This window comes from Diadema antillarum, unplaced genomic scaffold (genome assembly GCF_040938485.1).
Source record: "Diadema antillarum isolate AM-2024a unplaced genomic scaffold, OU_Dant_1.0 seq00000809_RagTag, whole genome shotgun sequence".
NCBI classification, from domain to species: domain Eukaryota; kingdom Metazoa; phylum Echinodermata; class Echinoidea; order Diadematoida; family Diadematidae; genus Diadema; species Diadema antillarum.
Window position 1 is genome coordinate 181,942 of NW_027271689.1, and position 17,403 is coordinate 199,344.

The 17,403-nt window shown below is 36.8% G+C and overlaps 1 protein-coding gene across 1 annotated transcript in view; it reads right to left on the reverse strand.

Moving 5' to 3' along the window:
- Window positions 1-792: 792 nt before the first annotated feature.
- The window catches only part of LOC139739602 (protein O-mannosyl-transferase TMTC1-like), a 29,587-nt gene continuing 12,976 nt past the window's right edge, over window positions 793-17,403 (reverse strand). Inside the window, exons 4-18 of the mRNA XM_071650202.1 lie at window positions 16,780-16,853; window positions 15,144-15,222; window positions 14,083-14,186; window positions 13,121-13,310; window positions 12,441-12,562; window positions 11,639-11,809; window positions 11,248-11,361; window positions 10,375-10,524; window positions 9,331-9,542; window positions 7,981-8,116; window positions 6,845-6,989; window positions 6,046-6,183; window positions 5,297-5,422; window positions 4,573-4,650; window positions 793-2,068 (exon numbers count right to left, since the gene is read on the reverse strand). Coding sequence (XP_071506303.1) covers window positions 1,946-2,068; window positions 4,573-4,650; window positions 5,297-5,422; window positions 6,046-6,183; window positions 6,845-6,989; window positions 7,981-8,116; window positions 9,331-9,542; window positions 10,375-10,524; window positions 11,248-11,361; window positions 11,639-11,809; window positions 12,441-12,562; window positions 13,121-13,310; window positions 14,083-14,186; window positions 15,144-15,222; window positions 16,780-16,853 — 1,962 coding nt within the window. The 3' untranslated portion in view covers window positions 793-1,945. The remainder of the gene's footprint in view (window positions 2,069-4,572; window positions 4,651-5,296; window positions 5,423-6,045; window positions 6,184-6,844; window positions 6,990-7,980; window positions 8,117-9,330; window positions 9,543-10,374; window positions 10,525-11,247; window positions 11,362-11,638; window positions 11,810-12,440; window positions 12,563-13,120; window positions 13,311-14,082; window positions 14,187-15,143; window positions 15,223-16,779; window positions 16,854-17,403) is intronic.

Here is a 17,403-nt window from a genome sequence, read left to right on the forward strand (position 1 = left end):
TATATATACATATATATATATGTGTGTGTGTGTGTATATATATATATATATATATATATATATATATATATATATATATATACATACACGACATACATTGTATATATATATATATATTAATATGCCGATCCTCAGTACCGTCTACATTCATATCTCCTGATCTTCACAAAAGTAAAATTTTGATCTAGCAATCACAAAGATATAAAACAAAATAATTTCAAAGCAGATAAAATAGTAAGAATCTGTCCCTCAAAGACATGTCACCATACATGAGATCATCAAATTCATCACATGCTTGTAAACATATATTACATTCATTTATATAAAATGCTTAAAATAATTCACATATTGCCAACACCTTGCATGATCATGCAGCACACCACAATCCAAATACAAAACATGAATTTGGCAAGATTTTCTTTGGCAGAAAAATGAACACATGTAACCCATATTGTATAGCAAAACTAGATTCCCTAATAACAGAAAACAATACAATATTAACATAATATCGTTGAAAACTTTAGGTGGGCTCATAAGTTTGTCCAGAGAGGTCCAACTAATGCTCATGCTTTGATAACTGTTTCATAGCTACAACAATAAAAGAGAACTGTCAGTGTATTAGTAATCAGTACATGCTAGCTAATCCACCCATAACATGATATTTGTATCCCTTATATCACTGACATGAATTTAAATATTAAACCAGAATCACCTACTGTTAATATTCATGTGTATAATAATTCATTAGTATATCTATTTTCATTCTTTTATTTATTTATTTATTATCGTTTTGACTGTGAGCCCTTAACAAGTTGAGACATAAATCAAGCATTATTTCTCTGTTGTTTTAGAGGTCTGGGAAATTTTGACATTTTCATGTGTATATGATATCAAAAATTATTTGAGGCTACATCACAGTAGCTTCAGTAGGCACAAAGAGTATGACCCAGGTCTGCCAACATTCCCACATCCAAATCAGGGAGATTCCACACAGCAATCAGGGAGATATCTGTGTGTTACATGCATTTTAATGGGCAAAAATAATTCCCAAATCAGGGAGATTTTCATATCCATATCCAACTTGGCCAATTAAAAAACAATAAACTAAATTGAAATTTTAACAAAGATGCTGGTATGCCTGTCCTCAATAAAAATGAGCATGCAACCCTAACTTGTAATTCTGATATATGATATCAACTCATGTGACTTTACAATTATATTCTGGGTAGAAGAACAAATATACTCACTCATAAACTCACTTGAATACATATTATTATATGAATTATTCACAGGGGAGAGTGCATTAGTGGAGATGTAGCCTACTTCAGGGTATTTACACTGGTGCAACATGCACAGCACTGTGAATATCTGAGAGTGCTGCACCTGTACTAACATCTTGGAAAACACAGTCCTGTGCATTATTTGTTTTATAGAATATGTCTTTGAGCTATCATATCAGCTGGCATAGTTTTGTACTTTTATAATACATTGGGGCCAGTCTTTCATCCACCCTACAGATGACCGTATGAATCAGAGCAACTGTTTGGGCTCTTGCAAGCAAATAGCTATATGAACTGTACAGAGCAGCCACTGGTAATCTGCCATCGGATAATATGCAGAGCAGCTAATTATGCTTTTTTGCTGCACACTCTATGCACTCCTGTGCATTAGCGAGAAAAGATAAAGAATAAAGAGGGCAAGTGTGACTCACTTCAGCATTTCTGATTGGCTACATTCTAAACCAATGTTATAAAAATAATGTAGATGGTGCACACAAATAACAGTTTCAAACTGTTTCTGAATACAATATGACGGCACTGCACTTCACAGGATTCAAATGCACAAAATTTCACCAAGTTTCTGCTTGCAGTGCTTGACAGAACAGACTGTGCCTCTACATGATTAGCTTGCAAATGAGGAAATCAAAATTTGTTGTGCTGTTTCTTTAGCTCTTCTTGACTCTGCTCTCTGCTCGATTCAGCTTGGAAATATTTTCAATCAAAATGCTGTTACCAGGGTCCAAGATGAGTGCTTGTTCATAGTATATCCTTGCTTGCTTGTACTCTCCCTATAACAAAGAGAGAGAAACAAAACCCAACTATGATGAATAAAAGATTCTGTGTTCATGGAATATGCAATAATCTGCTTCCTTTAAAAAGACAGTCTTATGAATATTAATACACGGAAATTGTGAGGGTTACTTAGTAATCTAAGTCACAGTTGCCAATTACAGACATCAACTGCCCTTCTCCCTTTTCATATGCTTCATAAGAAAGTCTGTTTAACCCTATTCTAACTGGGCTATTTGAGACCCCCCCTTCAGATCTCGGCCGCCGATCACGCGATTGCCGCAAAATTTTGCCTGTACATAGAGCCGGATGTCAACTACAAGATTATATGGTCATACAATAGAAAAAATTTGATTTTATATTTTTAAACAAATTAATTATACAAATTTATGCATGAAATCATATTTTCACCTATAACTCCATTAAAAACATTGAAGGATTGCTAAATTTTTGTGTCAGAGTTCCTCAAGACATATCCAACAATTTTCTTATGAAAAAATAGCGCAATCAAAATCAGTTTCTTTTGTTTTGTATTGTTTTGTTAATTTCTTATGTATTTGATTGTTTTTCGACCTTTTGTTTTCTACTGTTTCTTTGCCAAAATTTGTTGCAGGCACTTTTCCAAGCTGATCTACATTAAAATTGATTAATTTCAATGGTTAAAAGTTGAAAAAAGTCTGATTTATATCAATTAGACAAAAAAACCCCACAATTTGCATTGGATTTGCACACAAAATCATGAATTTGAGCTGTTTTTGGGTTGACATGCATATGCAAAACATTGCGTAACTTCAGAACGGTGAACTGGGACATCGCAAATTTGGTCTCAAAATATGCGGGAGACTTCAATGAAAAAAGTCATGAAATGCCGCGGCAAAATCTTTGCGCGTTGCGGAATCGTGGCGCAAAATGTCGAGGGGGGGGGGGTCAATTTGACACCCCCCCAGTTAGAATAGGGTTGCAAGGTGCTGTGGTGGCTGAAATATGATAACAGCATGCATCTAGATACCCTCAACTGTACATTAACATTTGTTCCATGGCTGAATCATTTTTCCATGAAACCAAGATGAAGCCTCATGGTTAGCTGACAAAATGATTCGTTGACTGTTCAGTGGCAAAGAACATACAAAGTTCCTAATGCTGAAATTATGAATGTAAGAACAAGGCAGTAACTATCATTAAACTTTCCCTAGTCAGGGGCGGATCTAGCTTTTTTCTAAGGACGGGGTTTCAAGGGGCTGAGCTGGGTATTGCAAGCGAGCGAAGCGAGCAAGGGGGGGGGGGATATTGTGAGAGGGGGGATACCCCCCTCCCACAGTAGGGACATTTTTCATTTTTAGGGTTGCCAGCTTGCGATTTCAAGCATACTTGCATGCTCTATTTTAATCTCTTTTTTTGCCCAAATAATGGGGGGGGGGGGGGGGCAAAATCTCGACCGGGGGGGGGGGGGGGGGGGGGGGGGGGGGGGAGGGGATTCCCGGTCCCACAGTAGCGACTTTTTGTAAAAACGGAGTACAAAAGTCATGTTTATAGAGCATTCAAAAGCAAATTTGAAGGGAATTAAACATAGTAAAAAAAAAATCACAGTAAAGGACTATGATCATAACTCATGCAAACTATTCATTTCACTATACATATACGGACAGACCGAGCAAGCCCCGTCCCACAGTAGGGACTTTCTGTAAAAACGGAGTACAAAAGTCATGTTTATAGAGCATTCAAAAGCAAATTTGTAGGAATCAAACATAGTAAAAAAAAAATCACTGCGAAGGACTATGATCATAACTTATGCAAACTATTCATTTTACTATAAGTATGGACAGAGTGAGCGAGCCACTCTCACTTTGCCATTCATCTGAAATGTATGCATTAAAAGCTAAAATGTAATCGCATTGTTCGAGCAAAAAATTCTTCTTATATTACTAGAAAGCATAGAAGAAAAAGAAAAATGTAGGGTATGCTAAAGTTATGTTCCACAGGGCACACTCGAGGACATTAGGCTACCATCTTGATATACACTAAATTTACTTATAAGTAAATATTAGGGTACAGTATAGATATAATGTATATTGTTAGTGTATTATAATTTTTGCCCTATTAGGGGCAAACATTTTGCATTTTCAATTATGAAATTGATAACTTTTAGACAAGAAAGTGCCTCTATGTTCATTTAGGTCTTAATATGATTGATTTATTTGTTGTTTGTTTGTGTGTTCTTTCTTTTTTTTTTACTTGGAAGCTCAAGGAGGGGGTTTAAACCCCCGAACCCCCCTGTAGATCCGCCACTGCTTGTTATCTTTAAGGTCCATGAAAGCACGTGTCAGACTGAAATACCTATCAAACAATAAATTTTTCCAGCAAGGAAATGTATCCCAAAGCAAAGAGCACCCATTTAACACTACCCAGTAAACCCCTAAATCTATTCGTGCTGCCTAAGATCACAGCGCTATTATGTGTGGTATGTAAAGGGTTCTCACAATCACCATTACTCCACAGCACTCACCCTGATATGGTGTAAGGCTCCAAGATTCAACAGGCATGATCCCATGTCAGGGTTAAGAGCTAAGGCAGCCTCGTATGCCTGTAAGTTCGAATGTGAGAGGTGTACACAGCTGTAGACATGTTTCACATTGTATGGTGTAGACAAGAACTAATTTGTATGACTTAAGAGAAAGTCTAACAATACTTCTGTATGCCATTAACACCACTTGGTGTGTAATAGATGCTTCCATTTTTCAGGAAAGACTTAATCTTCAATAATATATGGAATACTCATCACACTCAATGGCAGCACAGAGCTGATGTCTTTAAACTCATAACAACAGATTTGTTATCTGATCAAATCATTGCAAATCTGCTAATTCTGAATAATTAACATGACTAAATTCCAACCATGTTATTAAAAAAAAATTATATATATATACAATAACATGTATAAAAAAAATAAGAGGTTTGTAAGAATGTAGAGAGAGAGAGAGAGAGAGAGAAATAAATACTTTAAAAGTGGTTTCTTTTGTGATAGTTTTATTTTCGCGCTTTTCGCGCTTTGAGGTTGAACCGCGAATTCAACATCACGCGAAAATGTTTTGAACTCGTCGGTTGTTACACGCTATCATTACCGACCGCGAATTTAAACACACGCGAAAAAGTCGTCACCGATGGATACCGCAAAAGTTTCTGTACGCGAAAGAAACCACTTTTACAGTAAACAGATTGAGAAAACATACTTCTTTGGCTTGGTCAAGTCTGTTAAGACCCTTGAGGTAATTCCCTCTCTCAAAGATTAGCTCAGCCTTGGTTTCATCATTCAGGTTGACACTGTGGTCTAAAATGTAGTCCACTTCATGCAGTGCCTGTATAGAAGCACAACACAGTGGGTCAGGTACTCATTAAGGTATTTCAAATGGATCCATTATCGTGAATATCAATGAAGCAATGATATTCATTTTACATCTGTTACAGGTAAATTTTTCAAAGCACTTATGTCAAAGTTATTATTTGCTCATTTACAATGACTTCTACACCTACTTCTGAATCTTTCACAAAATAACATACTCACTGCTGAAAAGCTTGCATACTGGAATAACCATGTTCACATGTTTATATTACATATCTTTCGATATCTAATTATTACACACTATCTGTAGGCATAGCACAATATTATGTTACAACCACTGACATGACCAGGCCACTAAATACTATTTCAACCAACACTGAGTCAGTCAATCAAAAACAAGCATTTAATCTATACCTGATGACAAACACTACACGCAGAATAGTTTTATTCCATGGCAATCCCTACAATTAAGCAAAATTTGGACTTTGAATGCATGACTTGATATTTAAGCACTCACTTGCTTGAATTCTGAGAATGAATTAAAAACAAAATTCATACTTCAAAACCAGTGCATAATTATTTGTCACAAAAAGTTTCCTGATTTCATGGACATGTAGAAATAAATGGTGATTCACTTACCCTGGTGTACTGGTGTTGGATGCTGTATATGCTGGAGAGAAGACGTCTGAAGCTAATCATATCACGGTCATGATGCAGGCCAGCCTGGAGGAACCTTTCTGCATCTCCATAGCGACCGAGGCGTGTCAGGACTTGGGCCTGTTATACAGAGAAATGAGGCAAATGTTTCTGTGGTCTGGTCTGTTTGATGATTGGTATGTTTATTTCAACAGTGCAAACATTACGTCAACATCAGAGTAATACCCACAGCATTGTCATTTCTTTTTCATGTGTCTTTAACAGCATTAACTTATCAGAGAAATTCTTGGAAAAACAAATCAACTGTAAACAGTAATTGGGAAAATATCTTTAATGCAGATCCAAAGCACATATAATAGGCAATTGTATGTTACTGCAAACTTTTAATAGACAAATGTTACTGACTCACACATTAACTTTTAGTGTGCATGTTGGTTTTGAACATATTATAATGCTATTTGGATGGCCTTTGAAAGTCAAGTTTGTTTGAGATAGAAAATTTGTGACTCACTAAAAATACCTTTCTGTGACAGAACTCGTTTAGCAACTTCTGATAATTGATACACTATTGTCATATGTCAATGCTTATACTTCGTGACTGTTTTCAGTCCAGCAATGAATGCAGGAATACTTACCAGTAATCAGTAACAGTTTATCCAGCCATTCTTCAAAACTTTACATTAGATATCCTTTGCCGGCATTTTTTTTTTAATTTTTAAGCATGACTTGTTTCAATCCTTCCTCAATATTCTCACAGTGAACTTGACTAACAGATACTTACATACTGGAGCTGAATGTCAGTGTTTTCAGGCTCCAACTCTAATGCCTGTTGGTAGATTATCAAGGCATCACCAGGTCGGTTGGTATTGTAGTATACAGCAGCAAGACTCTGCAAGGTTTTGGCACATTTGTCTACAGACAATGCTCTGTATGGTTTGGGGAAAACAGAGAGAAAAACAGATAAAGATTCTGCTCTAATGATTTCAATTGTGATGGCAATTTTCTATTAACTGCTTAATAGAGACTTCCTGTATGTGACAGTTTGAAGTGTTGATACCTTTTTTTTTCTCTTAATTTCTACTCTACAATGACACAAAGAAGTATTTTTTGTTTGCTTATAATTGCCATTGTGATCACAATTAGGCAACACTTGTACCTCCTGTACCCACCATCACAAATACCAAGATTTTCAAGACTTCAATATACAGTAGTTACATCCTATGGCACTGCTTTAACCCTTTCTATGCCAAGGAGTCAAATTTGTGCAATGTGGCACTGCTTTAGAGAATAAAGAAAAGAAAGAGACCATTAAACATGCTCTGCACTGATGCACTTCTTATGGGGTTTTTTCTCAATTATGCAATATACTTCAAAAGTCCTTTTTAGAGGTCTTTAAGAAAGACCAATATTTAATTCTCCTTACTAAGATAACCCTTACCTTATTTGACACTTAATAAACCATTCTTATCTCTGTTAGCAATTAAAAAGTATATCACCATCCTATCTGGAAATAACAATATCATCAAGGCAGCACATAAGAGGGCAACTGGTTACACTTTTCGTCACAAGTTAAACCCAATGATGCTGCAGGTAAGTTTGAAGTCTAAAATGCAGCGCAATGCATGTGAAATCTACTGTTACCAAATACTCATGCTCACTCATACATACTAATAAACCCTGGTGAGTACACTAAATATCCATCTTTGTTACTGCTCTCCATGGGCTGCCACAGTCAAACCTTATCTTGTTGAGGACGGACTGATTTTGCAACAACACGCATTTCCCATCAAAACGCCTGCCCGAGTATATTCGGGACTCGTCCTCAACGGGTTAAAGCACAATGTCCATACATCAACAACTAAGATGTTGCAATAACATCTGCATATAAGATGCATAGATCTCAGCATTTTCCTTTACCTCTTGTACATTTCTTCAGCCTCAGTTGTCCTATTGAGGAGACGTAGGAGACGGGCCATATTTGTCATGGCTATGGAATGGCTGGGGTCAAGGGTCAGGCATTCTTGGTAGTGGTGGAGAGACTCTTGGTAGCGATCTACGAGGATTGGTAGATGCAGGGTGGGGACATATAAGACAGGTGGTATTTGAATGTGTCTAATCATGACACATACACACATGGAAACAAGCAGACACACACCATACCAAATATCAATATAAACCACATCTTCATACTCTGGAGGACACGGGCCAAAATCAGGTTTGAAACAGATGGAGACAAAAGCTATAAATACTGATTGGTGTTTCTAACCTATGCTTTCTTCCTTTAAGATCTGTGCATGTCATCATGTACAGACTATAGATTTTTTTCTTCAATTTTTCCACTGATTTTGTTCACAGAATGGAACATCTTTGAACAGATTTTGCTATGTCCACATTGCTGCTTTCTTTCACAGTACTCTCTAAAAAAAATTGAGTGAAAATATTCACTCTTAAAAGAGTGAATACAAAAAGAGTGAATTTCAAGTGAAATTGGAGTGAATTTTGAGTGAAAATGTTCATTTTCACTCATTTTGGAGTGATGTCAGGGATCACTCCAAAATCTTCGAGTGATCCCTGAAAATGAGCATTTTCACTCAAAATTCACTCCAATTTCACTCGAAATTCACTCTTTTTTGTATTCACTCTTTTAAGAGTGAATATTTTCACTCAATTTTTTTTTAGAGAGTAAGTCATGAACTTCCCTCTTTCAGCAAATGGAAGTTTACAAAGTCTCACGATAAGCAACAGTAAATCAATGTTAGGAAACATGCCCAGGCCAGATCCTTAATCCCAAAAATGCCATTCATAGCAAAAGTTCATCAATTCAACAAATTTGTTGAATTCATGAAACTGAAAGGTATGTTAACCATGATGAATTGTCATTCCAACAAACAGATGGTAAATGCCTTTCTGGAAATAACATTAAAATTTTGCCCTGGGGTGATGAGCACAATATAGTGGAATTACTCGGATATGTATGAGAGTGCAAAATGATTTTAAAAAGTTTGATGTGTGACTGAGATTTTTTTCTTTTCTAATTTTGATATTAACATGAAATAAATATACATTGGGAGGACCAGGGAACCAACATGGGTTGCAGGATCTATAGACGTCTGAAGAGAAGAAATGCATGTTTTGTATCTTGGATATCTTTTTATTTAAACACGATGCAGAGAGGGAATAAATATCTTAACACTACACACACTGGAGGGCTATCCTGGCAGGGAGAGAGAGAGTGAGTCAAAAGGATTATCCAAAGTCAAAACATACCATTGCTCATGAGAAATGCTGCATAGTTGTTGTGCACATCAGCAGAGACCTCTGCCAAGCCCAAGGCAGTGAGGTAGTAGCCCTCTGCTGCTTGCTCCTTTCCCTGTCTCTGTTTGATGGAGGCCAGGCTGTTGAGAGTATCCCAAGAGGTCGGATCTATCTCTAAAGCCTTCTCCAGCAACCTCTCTGCCTCAATGAGATCACCACTGTCACTGATAGACAACAGAGAAGGTGGACAGATTTAGGAAGGTAAAGAGAGGGATGAAATCTGATACAGAATTCATATGGCAAACTCAGAATTAATCTGGTCTGTTGTAAGCAGTCTCCACTGTTCCTTCCTTGTGAATTTTGGTCACAAAGATACTCAATTCACAGGGGATTATTTTCCAAAGACAGGTATACAATTTCACATTAAAATTAAAATTGTGCTAATGATACCAAATTGGCATGTAGACTTAGAAACAACATATGTACTTATTCTATCATACATGTGAACTTTTTTTTTCTCAAGTACTCCATGGAATCCTCCTAACTGTTCTATTTATGAGTCTCCAAGATAGCATTTCTAATTCCCCAAGGAGGATAAAACAACAGACTGACAAAGGTAAGCAAAGCTGCAAAATCTCTTCTTCCTGCAAAATTGAAGTCTCACAGTTACAAGAACATAAATAAATACACAAAATGTTCACTCCCAACATCTACAAATTTCCATATTATACAATGTATATCTTCAACTGTTCTTTCAAAATATCTGACAAATCATATGCAACATCAAGACTTCTAATATCTAACCAACATGACATCTTGTGAATATGATTGGAGATGTCAGAATGAGAACTACTACGATGTATTACAATCTGAAGAAAGGAATAAAACAAATTCTACAGTCAATAACAATGAAGGAAACTACATGGACCAGCATTGGTAATATACATGCGTATATCTCTATCAATATTGGTACACTGAATTAAAAATTCAAGATATCAGCAGCTACCTGTAGAGATTAGCTGAATTGAAGTAAGTCTTGAAGATATCAATGGTTACCTGTAGAGGTTTGCTAAATTGAAGTATGCCTTGGCATGTCGAGGGTTAATCTGGAGAGCCCTGAGAAAGTATTTCTTGGCTTGCTCAGGCTGGTCCTGGCTCAGTAGAGTGCCCAGATTGTTGTTGGCTGAGGCATGGTGTGGGTGTAACCTGTATAAGCAAGGGGGGGGGGGGAATTATACATTTCATTATATATTTCATGAAACCAAATGAAGAGCAAAAACACTTTAGACCAAACAAGAGTGGCAAAGACAAGATAGTTTGCACTCTCTGACTTTCCTGGCAGTACAGCATAAGTTGTGATGTCTACAATTTAAGTGCATTATGTAACATAACACAGTTTTAATGCAACTCTACATGTATTACATATCTCGATATATGTGTTTTTTTTTTTGATAATTCTTTATTCGAATTTCGTTTAATTTCATATCACAGAAATAGTAACGTGTTTGACAATCTGGGTAACTCTAGTACCACAATTTCTTGTGTCAATTTGCGTGTGTACATTTGTGACCTTGTATCACCATGCAAGCCAATAAGAAGTCACATGGGCCAGTTTCGTAACAGGTCATGAATATTTGTTCTAGGTCAACAATACCAATGTCTGATACTTGAGGTTTCCTTAACCCATTGAAGACAAGTCCTGAGTATACTCCAGCAGGTGTCTATGTGAAATGCGTGTTGTAGTAAAATCAGTCCGTCCTCAACGAGTTAAGGAGTGATCTTTCTTTAAAGTACATCATTTTTCAATGTGCTGTGATGCAGTAGCTCCCTATATCACATTGTAAAGAAGAATGTACTTTGGCCAATGATACCACAGGATACTTATTAGCACCACACTTTGTGCTGTAATCCATCCTCATCATGTCTCACCTCAGAGTTTCCTCAAATCTTTCTCGGGCTGCCAAGGGAAAGCCTGAATCCATCAAGTAGTTGCCATAGTTATAGTGCATCTTAGCATTGTGAGGCAGTGTGTCCAAGCCTGACCTGTAGGTAGAAAACATCAGCAACTCACTCATTTATTACATGCATATCATGAGCAGATTAGGATTCATTCAATAGCTTCCTCATACTCCAAGAGAGTCTGGAATATTGGGTCATGGTTGGTTTACTGATTTACTTCTACACTATTGGCAAGGATTATTTTTTTAAAGCTGCTTAATTTACAATTAATTGAAAGATTATACACTCTTTGTGCTCAATATGGAATATTGACAGCACAGTATCCAGTTTGTACCAATACTAACAAGAGTCTTGTACCCACCTAAAGAGAGTCTCCCGTGATTTCCAAACACCATTACGAATCCAAGTTCGCTGACAGAGGCAGAAAATGGTTGTCAAGGTGCAGAATGCAAGTGAAATACGCAGCATTCGACATGTTGTGTTAGAGTAGAGTTTGCTGATGCCCCAGGCAAGAAGGATACAGAATCCAAGACTAGAGGGGGGAATCAAAACCAGAAAAGACTTGAGAAATTAATGTGGCAAATTATGAAAGCAGGATAAAATATCTGAAAATTTGAACACCTTGGGATTGAACATGCTCAGTGTAATCTAATTCATTCCATACACAAAAAGCGTACATATTGGGTCTTGTTAACTGCTATACAGTGGACTCCCATTAAAATGAAGTCCTTGGGACCGGCGTTTTTCTTTCGTTATATCCAAACAAATTAACATACATAGAACGGATAATACTGCGGCCTGAATTTTTATTTTGTTGTAAACGGAATTTTGTTATAGGCGTGTTCGTTATAACAGGAGTGCAATATACATTTCATTGTACCCAATGGAATACAACAGAAAGCATACCACATAATGAATGGTGATTGCACCATAATTTAAAAAAAACCAAAAACACTTAACAGCTGGCTATGCCTGTTGATTTGAAACGGTCATCATCCTATCATATTGCTATAAGGTGCTTAGATCCTAGCAGCTATGTAGTCAATGGATTGGACCCATGCATCATGATTATATGGTACAAATACAAATCACAGAAGAGAGAAAAAAATCATACGTCATCTTAATGCACAGCACATAGTATACGTGATAGTCCCCGTATATACCTGGGTATGTAAAGGATTCTCTCCGCCACTACAAAGCCGACTTTGAAGAAGAGATTAGATGCTGGCAAGAATGGAATGGCCAAGAACAGCAGACCACATAGCAAGATTCTCTTCTCATCACTCTGAAAATCAAACACAACATACATACAGCATTTCTTCAAATAGTTATATGGCTGTAACAATACATGACAGTGGGCAAGGCAGCATATGCACTGATACTGCTCAAGTCCTGTACATCTACTTACAAGCACAGGTTCAGAAATATGAGACGCAGGCATCACAGAACCATCATGTTCTGTAGATCACCACCCTGTTTCCAGAAATATCTAACACAATTTTAAAACAGATTGTATAGAAAATGGCATGAACATGAGAAATTTTGAATCATTCTGATGGGGAAATACTGATTTTTTATATTGATCTAATAAGGTCTAGGTTTGAAAAATGTTATCCCTTTATTGCCATGGCAACATACAAGCCAATAGATGAACCTGATTCACAGACTATGCAATAGTTAATGAACTTTGCCAGCCTTCAGAATTGTAAGCTGTATCACAAAGGTACAGCCAATTTCAGATATCAAATGTTTTTTGTCAATGAGTCAATGAAGTTTCTTATTATCTGCAATTACACAGAAGCTCTTTGGAAAGAAGACATTTTCTTTTCCTCAAGGCACTGACCTTTGACCTCACTAAACAGTGTAGTCCCAGTAAGAGTAGTCCTCCAGCAGCAGCCAGTGTGGCTAGATTTCTACTGTCTGTCCAGGACTCAATGAGGGGGATACTCCCTACCTGCCAGTCATATGACAGAGTCACTGGACAGAGTAGCAGCTGTATGTTGAATGCCACTAAATAGCTGAAGGTTAGAAATCTAAAGACAGGAAATAACATACCGGTACAAAGAAATTAGTCACTCCTAGTGGTTGGGAGGGGGGCAGGTCTGGACATTCAATAAATGTTGCATTTATGCCATTTAAAAAAATTCACAGTCCATCGCATGATATCTAATAGAAAGGCAGTTTTGTCAAAGTACAATCAGTATCAGTTATCAAAATTTCTATATCTGTAACACAAATGATTTTGCACTCATGTTTGTTAAACAATATCTCAACTTTTTGTCTAGAATTACGTACTGCATTTTGCTATATCTTTTTCACACTTGACTCCCCACAAAGCCAATATTCTAAATGTTACCTGTGTCCAACTTTTCTACCCAAGTATTGTAGGGGCTTAATATATAAAATGAAAGAAATTATATCTCTTTTAGAAGTGTACAGTCTGGAGAACTGAGATAGCTCTATCAGAAATTTGATGCTAAGCAACATTATCAGGCATTCAAGCTGAGTCTGACACCAACTTTATTATTTCTGTTACTTCAACTACTCAAAATTAACTACTGCTTCTGGATGTTTGTGCCATAGATGCAAATTAAGACAGTCTTGATGTCATAGGTTGATGTCATACAGATTTTATTCTTTTTTTAAAGAAATTGAAATTAATCATAAGAATCTGTATACCTATCCTCAAAATTTGCACGAAAACAATGTGACAGAAAATGATGATTTCAGAATACGATTTCAATGCACTTCTTTATGTAAACCCTATAAAAGAATTTCTCACTCCATTTGACCAGACATTGGTACCTTGTGGTCATGTGATCAGCAAAGGCTGCTGGGTTATCTTCCTCTGAGAAGTGGGGTAGATGGCCATTCAGCATCCAGATACGGAAACCAAGGAACACAGACACCTATCATCACGAAGGAAGTCAAACAAATTTCAAATTATTTCACCTCACAGCTGTGTCCATGGTTGAAACATGCATATATCTCTTTGTCCTAACTGCATTTTGTTCGCTGATTGGCAGGCATGCTGGAGTGCTTTCTTCGCTGATCGGCACAGATGTTTGGCAACTCACTGTCAATACACAGAGATTACCTAATACTCCTAATTCCTATTGAGTCATCATGGTCTCCTGTTGGATTAATGAGGCACTTTACTATGTGTACATGTGAGTGGGCTTGCTAGAGCACAACTAGGTCAATTTGGAAGGATTACTGGTACTGAATGTTGATAGAGAATTTTTGCAAGAGAAAGTTATTACAGAAAGCTAGGTGCCTTAGCCCATAAAGGATTAAATGATTTGAATATATTTACATGCACAAGCATCGACTAAAGGCCACCGCACACTACACGATCAGACTGGTCTTAAAGTCTTAAGCCAAGCTGGGTCTTAAGACCAGTCGTACGACCGGACACCGCACACTATACGACCCGACTGTACAGCGCGCGCTGTGCGCACTGCGTGCGCTTGCATTTTACTGCATTGTGAATGGCTGAAAGCCTACGACTAGTCGTAGAAATTTAACATGTCAAATCTCTACGACTGGCGCTAAGACCCAGTCGTATGACCAGAAAAGGGCAAGACTGTGACGTCACACTTCTAGTCTTAAGGTCTTAAGACCGGTGAATCGGAGCAAAATCGTGTAGTGTGCGGCGGGCTTTAAGGTCCTACTTCAAATGACACATTTATTCAGCACAATGCATATGGTACCTTACTAGAGGGCTACACATCATAAAAGCAGTTGATAAAGTTACAAGACTACAAAAAGATTCTGAAAACAGCTTGTCTGAAACAGTAATATGATGAGGTCACTTATCCAGCTCTCTAGGCATGTGATTCTGTCATCATACACAGTATACTTACAGCACAGAAGAGAACAGCACACCGTACAGCAACAGCACGGAACTTGACTGATTGCCATAGATCTCTGGGCCTCAGTAGACTGGATGGAAGAATGATGAAACATGTACTTTAGACAACTCTGTGATAAGAATGTTTGTAAAATTTTATGAAGATTGTGTCCATAATATCTTAAGTGTTATCAAAACAGTACCCCTGTAAATTACAAAATGAAATAATGTAGAAAATGACAAATAATTTACAAAATAGCCCATAAACAAACAACTGTTGGCATAAACATACAACCTTAATAAAGCATTACATCTACATCTGTAATATTCAGTGAACAGTCATAAAACTTAATCAAAATGCTTGATCAACAAATTAACACAATGATCACACGCACATAATGAATATCTTAAATTTGCTTTCTCAATAACTTTGTATCTGGAAGATTTCGGTTAATTCAAACTTGCAAATAATTTGCATTAAATTTTAGAAACCCATTTGCAATCTTTATAATCACACAATTTTGGCATAAACCCATGAAGCATACTTTATGTTCAAACAAACAAATCATAAACAATGAAGACAGCCAACTTGCAATGTCAATATGATCGAGTCAAAATCTTCTACAGGCTACTGACACGTAAGAATAGTTTTACAACACTTAAAGTACTTGGGTAGTTATATCACACTGTAGTACAAAAGTAACTGATGCAAATTGATGTCAGCACCAGAAAGAACACAATACTACAAAATATATATCAGCATAAACATCCTAGTAGAACTTTTCTCTGCATAGTGTATAGAGGCGATTTAACCTGCAGAGCTGCGACTAATGATTTGAAGGTCTCATGCAATACTCACCTATTCCTTCCAGGGTATGCTAGCACAATATCATATGCTACACACACTCCCAGGACAGAAGCAGCATGCTCCTTGACTAACATGGCAGCAAAGGCTGACAACACACAGAGATAGAGATGGAATTTTGATGGACTTCGGTGTGAGTAACATTTTGGTCTGGAGTACCTGTAGGTCAAACATGCAGACAGAGAGAGAGAGAGAGAAATTACCAAGAGAAGGAAATACCATCAACCTTCACATGCTTTTTCATAGTCTACATTCCAGATTGGAAAAGAAGCATGATGTAGCAGCTGTGATAAAGGACAGACCTTGTGCAAGTATAATTCCACATGAATCTCACTCACAACAATTTGCTAGACTCTGTCCACCCTCTAAAAACAGACTGTGTACTTTTAAAGCATGAGTCATTACCTTTTCTCGGTAAAGGACTGACTGAACAAATATTGGTACAAAAATATGATTGTGTGTCCCATATTGCAATGCACAATTGCAATGGCTACAATATTCATTTGCTCATGTCATTACAGTAGACAAACTTGAAATGACGTAGTCATGAATTTGTTTGTTTGTTTGTTTTTTGTAATATTTGCTGAAGATTTGGGTATTTACATCTTATGACAATTAGATATCAAGTCCAAAGCCCCTGAATCAATCATTTAGAATTGGCAATGAAACTGATGATTCACAATGTCTCCCTCATTACCCTCACATGCTGAAGCATAGTATGAAAACAAATGGAAACACATACAAAGTTTAATGGAAGGATATCTAGATTGTGTCTACCCATTACCTTATGAATGCCAAGAATGAAAGTAAGAACAAGAGACAGGACAAGACATCAGCACGTCCCACCACTCCAGCAACCTAAGGGAGATGAGAAACAGAGGAGAATGTGGTCAAGTCTTCATCTCTCTCATATATTTCATTATAAAGCATTTTGGTGGCATCAAAATCTTACTTCTCTAGATGCTTAAAGTTTTTAAAAGACTTTACAACAATGATTTTCTATTTCTATTTTGCAAAATGAAGAGAGAGACAAATATTTTTAATTCTTACATTGTTTATTTAAACATTGACCTGCTTGTTCATTTTCTTAATTGTAAAAATATGAAATATACGTAAATGAAAAGTGCAGCTGCATCCCTGACCTTTTCATTTTATGGTTTATACACAATCTAACAGATATATGACAAAAACTTTTTACAAAGTTTGTCTGCTCCACTTGTGAAATGGTTTCAGGCAGATGTGTGATCTCACACTGTGTATGTGAAGGGCAATTTCATTTGTGACATAAATGGGTTTTTAGTGGGAAATGAATATGCCTAGTACAACTTTGCATACAGGAACATATAAACCTACAAAACATTGCAGAGAATGGTCAAATAGATTTTATCCTGGCTGTAGAAAAATGTGT